Source organism: Ranitomeya variabilis, chromosome 3 (assembly GCF_051348905.1).
Source record: "Ranitomeya variabilis isolate aRanVar5 chromosome 3, aRanVar5.hap1, whole genome shotgun sequence".
In the NCBI taxonomy this organism is placed as follows: domain Eukaryota; kingdom Metazoa; phylum Chordata; class Amphibia; order Anura; family Dendrobatidae; genus Ranitomeya; species Ranitomeya variabilis.
Window position 1 is genome coordinate 125043387 of NC_135234.1, and position 7453 is coordinate 125050839.

Here is a 7453-nt window from a genome sequence, read left to right on the forward strand (position 1 = left end):
GAGAACATTAGGGATCAAACCGCATCTTGAAAACCAAGCAACACACCAGACAGGTCAGGTTTAAAGTTGTGGAGACAGGAGACAAGTAAGGTAGGGTTAGTTGCGTGTGTGTGTGTATAAGTATATATATATATATAAAGCCCAAAGAGAGCACTAATTAGAGAAGCATCCAAGAGGCCCATGGTCACTCTGGAGGAGCTGCGGAGATCCAAAGTGCAGGAGGGAGAATCTGTCCACAGGACAACTGTTAGTCGTATATTCCATGAATCTGACCTTTTATGGAAGAGTGGCAAGAAGAAAACAATTTTTGAAAGCCAGCCATGAGAAGTCCTGTTTGCAGTTTGGAAAAATCCATGTAAGGGACACAGCAAGCATGTGGAAGAAGGTACACTGGTCTGTTGAGATCAAAATAGAACTTTTAGGGCTAAATGTGGTGAAAAACTAACATTGTACATCACCATGAAACACCATACCCACTGTCAAACATGGTGGTGGCAACATCATTCTGTGGGGATGCTTTTCTTCACCAGGGATCGGGAATCTGGTCAGAGTTGATGGGAAGATGGATGGTGCTAAATACAAGGCCATCCTGGAGGAAAAACTGTTAGAGGCTGCATAAAACTTGAGAATGGGGTGTAGGTTCACCTTCAAGTTGGACAATGACTCTAAACATGCTGCCAGAGCTACAATGGATGGTTTAGATCAAAGCATATTCATTTGTGTGACTGGCCCAGTCACAGTCCAGACTTAAATCCTATTGAGAATCTGAGACAAGACTTGAAAATTGCTCTTCACAGACGCCTCCATCCAATCTCACTGAGCTACAGCCAGTTTGCAAAAAACAATGGGCAAAAATGTCACCTCTAGATATGCAAAACTACTTGCAGTAGTAATTGCAGCGAATGGTGATCCTACAATGTATCAGACTACAGGGGGTCGAATACAAATGCACGTCACAATTTGTAAATTAATATTTTTAAAATATTCAGAAAACACGTATCATTTAATTTACACCACAAATACTGGCTACTTTGTTGATATATTACAGCAAAATCCAAATAAAAAACATTAAGTTTGTTGATTTAAGGTGAAAAAAATGCAGAACACGTCACAGCGTATGAACACTGTATATGCTCGCCAAAACTGGAGATATGTTGATAATGCAGCGATCAGAGATTTCTCATGACATCACAGAAGAATAGAAAAACAAAAAGAAACCGCAGCCAATCCAGGTGAAAAAGAAAAAAAAAATGTATTCTTCCATGATACGTTTCAACCAGTGTTGGTCTTTCTCAAGTACCAACACTGGTCGAATTGTTGTATCATGGCGGAATAAAGATTTTTTCTCTTTTTCACCTGGATTGGCTGCGGTTTCTTTTTGTTTTTGGATTGTTGTATCTCCAATTGTTTCCACTGGAGATGGAACGTGCATCTATACATTAAAGTACTGTTGTCCCCCTTCTATATGCTGCATCACAGAATAGAATGACAGACTGAATGCAAGCGCACAACAGATGTATATAAGCCTCATTCATGCAGATGTGTACGTGCCTCGTTCATACCTCTGTTAATCACATACATGTTCAATCCGTGTTTTTCAGGTATTGGACATGTACCTGAAAAGGCTTCATACAGTTGTGAATATCACAGATAGAACACATACAAATTATAATCTTTGGTGCCATTCACGTCTGTGTATTTTGTGGACACGTCTGTTTTTGATCCAAATCACAGATCAGAATTACCCCTACAAGTCTGGGGTCTTTGAAAATCACAGATGGCAAAAGTGTGCTGTGATCAGCCTTGCAATGAATAGGAGAGGCTTTGTAGTTTATTTTTTGTTTCTCATATGTAAAGAAAACACTGATGAAACACTGTAAAAACTGACCAAACACTGATAAAATCGTATCCAAAACCCTGCTGAAAAAAGGAGCATTTTTTGTGCACGGGGAAACTCACTAATGACTGAATGCGGGCTAGGAGGTTTTGTGCCTCTTTTACAGTGATCATTTGTATAGTAAAATGTTATGGATGCAGATTGTTGTGTAGCACGTTTTGCTATATCCTCGTAACACATTTATCATCCCGTATTCGGATCTGTGAAGGAAGCAGCATAAATGCTGTGCGCCTGATCATGTCCGTGTTCCCCATCTTTATCCTTCCCGATTACTATGTCCATTACCGCTGTCCTGAACATTCATCCTATAAGGCAATGACCACCTACTGTATCTTCTGTATACCCTACTAAGTGGTCTCGGTGCTTGGACGTTTGAGACCCTCCACCACTTTACAGATTGTGCCTGGGATTTTTTGGGGTACAGTTTTCTTTGTACAAAACAGGAACCACATTTACAAGGCGATTGTAAGGCTCTGCACCACTTTACATTTACAGAGAAGCGGTCATTATCACGAGGTTTTTATGCCATACATTCACTATTTTTAAATGCTTACATGTCAAATCATATTCTCACTTGAAATGGGAAGGAAATGTCTAAAAATCAGCTTTCTTTTACTTGTAGTGCCATAACCACAGTGCTTCCTAGTTGTATCTGTTTTTCTAAAAATTAACCATGCACAATGTTAGGATCAGCCATTGCCTTATTTGTATGGAGGATCCAACCAGCTATACACCAGACTAAACTGGAAGATCAGGAACAGAGAGGGCGTGCGCAAAACGTGGAGTAATCAGATGATTATACCGTAAACGTCTAACTCCAGCAGACCAAAACATCCAACATCACAGATCACTGTTTTTGTAGACGATTGGACCTGACATATAATCTTAGGCCACGTTCAGTATTTGGAAGCTAAAACCAGGAGTGGAACAAGCAGAGGAAAAGTGTAATAACTACAGAAGTGGTGACGTGTTTCTATCCCCGACTCCTGGTTTTGGCTTACAAATACGGAGGTAAAATACTGACCAAATACTGATCGTGTGAACGTGGCCTTGAAATGATGATCACTGATCACAATAGAAGATTAAAGGTACCTTCACACTTGAACAACTTAACAACGATAGCGATCCGTGACGTTGCAGCGTCCTGGATAGCGATATCGTTGTGTTTGACACGCAGCAGCGATCAGGATCCTGCTGTGACATCGTTGGTCGGAGCTAGAAGGCCAGCACCTTATTTCGTCGCTGGCTCACCCGCTGACATCGCTGAGTCGGCGTGTGTGACGCTGATTCAGCGATGTCTTCACTGGTAACCAGGGTAAACATCGGGTTACTAAGCGCAGGGCCGCGCTTAGTAACCCGATGTTTACCCTGGTTACCAGTGTAAATGTAAAAAAAAACAAACACTACATACTCACATTCCGGTGTCTGTCGGGTCCCCCGGCGTCCGCTTCCCTGCACTGTGTCAGCGCCGGCCGGAAGAAAACATATAGACATTACAGTGCGGGATCACAGCTGCTGGTTTCCGTAAGGAACAACATATCACTGCTTGTTTAAAAACTTGTTTTACCTCACAGAAAGAATCTGCTGCGATCCCCTGCTGTAATGTCTGTATATTCTCTTTTGCTTCCTCCCCTGCCCAGGAGCTGTGGTATGATCAGATCATGTTCCTGCACAGTAAGACACAGCCATTACACAGTACACAGCAGGGGCACATTTATCTATAGCATAGATTCTCGGGACAGGAATATTTTTTTTTTAAACAGCCAATTATGGAACTTTTTATTTTAAGAGCTAGTAATTAAAATTCTTTGTTCGTGGGACAACCCCTTTAAGTCTTAAAGGGGTGGTCTGAAACTCAAAAATTCCTTATCCTTCCCTAACTACACTAATTGCTTTATTTTACTACTTCCTTTTTGATGACGAATCCCAGTGTAGGCTGGGATACTCAAACGAAGAGTCATCAGGAAGAAGAGGCAGCGGTCACTGCCACAGCCTTTGCCCCCTCTGTGAAATCGTAGCATGCTTCAGTTGTCAATTCTGACAGATGCCCAGTAGATTCTTGTCACTGTGTGATGTGCACAATGACAGTGCACTCTCTCTTGCTGGCTCAAAATCAGCTGTAACGAGCTGGCAACAGAGCACGTTGGAAGACAAATACCCTGCATGCAGAGCCCATCACCACCCTCGTAAATGACATCAGGCACTGGGATTCTCAAACAAAGCGTCATCACAAAGGAAGTAGTAAAAAATCAGGCATTTAGTGTAGGTAGGAAGGATAGAGAATTTTGAATTACAGTATATTAGAAAATAGATTAGATTATGGCACTAAATAGGCATTTAGCATGAGAATTAATTTGTTTCGAACCACCCCTTTGAAGACCCCCAAATATATTAGATAAAATTGGCATCATCTGTTGGAATTCAGTTGCCCAATCCTCTTCTTTGGCACGCATATAAGTCTCTGCAAGATGATTTGAGCCAAACGTTCCTGTGTACGGGAGTTGGCAGAGATCGCCGTCTGTCAAATGGCCGTTTAGTTGACACTTATCTAAAGGTGTGTGTCCTGCTTCAACCCTTGTTCATGTAGTACCTTAGATGGCCCCAAGATGGCGCAGAAGGGATCTTGGCTTACATCTGGCATTTTATTTTCACAACTGAATAAATTGTGGTACAGTGGTAAGTTAATATCATTCCTTATTCACACACAGCTTCAGTGTGCAGTCTCATGACCGTAGTGCACAATAAGTAGCCCGCCCGCGGGGCTCCTGATCTGAACCAACAGCGTCGTAAGCTGTATGCACTTAGTACAAACAGAGGTCTTTTTTTGCAATCTCTGCCATCTCGGAGTGGGGCAAGAATTCCCCAATGACTTCAATAACAGATGCAGAACAGTCCACAAGCATCTTTTACATTTAATGACAAACTTACATTTTCTATAGAAAGAGGTCTAGGAACATTTCCTGGAAAACCATGTCAGACAAAGCAGTTTTGCTGCAATTGTGCAGCAGTGGAGGAGTTCTGACAGTATGTGACCAAAGCCTATGGATGCGTCCTCACTATAGGGACAAATTAACTCTGAGTCTATGTTGTACAGCTGCCATGTGTTTATTTGTGTGTAATAACATTTGCTGGTTGTTAAAGGACTTGTATCTTGCATTTTTCACCAGTTTTCAACTCTGCAGATAATTTTAATCTTCCAATCTTTCTGAATTGATGGACAAACTAGCTGCTATGATGTTTCTTATACTTAGTAACAAGATATTTTCTGTTTTGTTCTCTATGTAGCAAATGTTCAGAAGTGGTAGCACAGCATGGAGGAGATTATTCATCAGTACTGAGCTGTGTGGCTGTAACTCCAGCTCCGGGATAACTAAATCACTCACTAACTTTCGCACTTTCTGTCTGATGTGTCTGCTTTCTCCTCCTTTCCTCCTCTCTCTCTGTCCATAGACTATAATAGGAGGTGTAACCTGACACTTCACTTTGCTGGCATTTTTTTGTAGATTTAATGTTGAATTCAGGAAGATGAGAAGTAGAAGTGGTTCATATGTGGAGAAAGAAGCAGAATTCTCTGCTAAGATATATTACAAGGTTTCTTATATTCACTTTTACTATTAATTTATTTTACATTTCTTGAACAGACCGTGACTAAAGGCAATCAGCAGGAAATTCACACCCCAAATTATTTATGCACACCTGAAGCTCTTTCAAAGGCCGGGGTCACACTTGCGAGTTCAATTAAAGAACTCGCACAAGCCTCTCGCATCAATTTCCGGCACTTGGGACCGGAGTTTGCATGCATTTCTATGCAGCTGCACGCTCTGGTCCCGAGTGCTGGCTGCAGTGCCGGATATTGATGAGAGACTCGCACGACTTTCTCACATTGAACTAGCAAGTGTGACCCCGGCCAAAGACAAGTCCAACAATACCTTCACACGGCCAGTCTGTTCCTCCACTATGGAGAAATCAGAGTTAGAATTGCTATGCAAATAAGGCTGAAGGACTAGATGTAGATCTGAAGCCTCTGTCACTCCAGCTCTATTCCCCATCTCCTCCTGCTTGACTGACAGCCTATATGCTGAGTGACTTCAAGCAGAACAGCCATCAGCCAAGCAACAGGAGGCGTCACTGGGCAGGGTAACATTAGCTGGAGTGACACAGGCTGCCGATCTACATATAGCTTTTCAGACTCGTTTGCATATCAAAAGCCAATTTCTCAGAGGTGAAAAGGACTGGCCAGGTAATGTATTGCTAGATTTATCAAAAGAGCTTTGGTCTGGGGGTGGAGGAGCATGAAATCCTGATGACCAAGTCCCTTTAAAGATATCTGGTCTGTCCAAAAGGTGATCAGTGAACTTTACATGTAGTGATGAGCGAATATACTCGTTACTTGAGATTTCCCGAGCACGCTCGGGTGACCTCCGAGTATTTTTTAGTGCTCGGAGATTTAGTTTTCCTCACCTCAGCTGAATGATTTACATCTGTTAGCCAGCTTGATTACATGTGGGGATTCCCTAGCAACCAGACAACCCCCACATGTACTTATGCTGGCTAACAGATGTAAATCATTCAGCTGCGGCGATGAAAACAATCTCTGAGCACTAAAAAATACTCGGAGGACCCTCGAGCGTGCTGGAGCAGTCTCGAGTAACGAGTATATTCGCTCATCACTATTTACATGTTCATGCTGTTTCAGGATTGTATATTGTAGATTTTATTTCCAGGTTCGAACACTACTGTAAAAATGGTAATATGAAGAATACATTTTTTGTAAGCCAAGTTTAAAAATCCATTAATGGAACTATAAATATCATAACCCCAGCTCCAATAAACTACATGATAGTGACAAAGTTGTGGGTGACTGTCCTACTACCAACTTTAGATTTACAGTATTTGGATTCTAAATGTAGTGATAGCACTGAATATTGAAGTGTTGAGTTCAGAGGATGATTTGCAACTTATCAGATGATGTAGAAAGAAATTATTGTTTTACTCATTAAGAGATAATATATACAACTTGCTGAAGGGGATCCCTATAAACACAAATAAATGGTGGTCAAAGGTAACAAATCGTGCACTATGCTGTGTAGCTTGCGTTTTTTCCTTAGTGTTAGCTGCAGTTTTTGGCTTTCGTCACTTACAGGATGAGCCATCTAATTCTGACAGTAAGCCGTCCTATACCTGGCATCTTCTTACCATTGCATATCATTTCTCACTTCTGTAAATAAAATGTCCCATCAGTGGTTTGCCCTCTAACGAGTCTGTAAGATTAACCGGTTATCATATTTACCATGTGTCTACTGCTCCAACTCATGTTCTTATTTCCTTTTCTGAGCTGTTCTTACCTGCATAGCCGCTGGTATATGTGGAGCTGCCGGAGAAAGCACAGCACATGGACAGCATCATTTGCCTTTAGGCACAGCCTTACTTAAAGATTTGTTCACATGAGGCCGAAACAAAAATTCTTTTCATATCTTAATGGGGTTTGTAAAAATCGCAAGCTGTAAAACGGCACTTTTTTTTTTTTAAAGTTTGACATTCTTATCAACAATTGCC

The 7453-nt window shown here is 41.5% G+C and overlaps 1 protein-coding gene across 1 annotated transcript in view; it reads left to right on the forward strand.

The window, feature by feature from the left end:
* MAP3K15 (mitogen-activated protein kinase kinase kinase 15) overlaps positions 1-1923 on the forward strand; it is a 233833-nt gene extending 231910 nt beyond the window's left edge. The window contains exon 30 of the mRNA XM_077294642.1: positions 1602-1923. Coding sequence (XP_077150757.1) covers positions 1602-1654 — 53 coding nt within the window. The 3' untranslated portion in view covers positions 1655-1923. The remainder of the gene's footprint in view (positions 1-1601) is intronic.
* The last annotated feature ends 5530 nt before the right edge of the window (positions 1924-7453 follow it).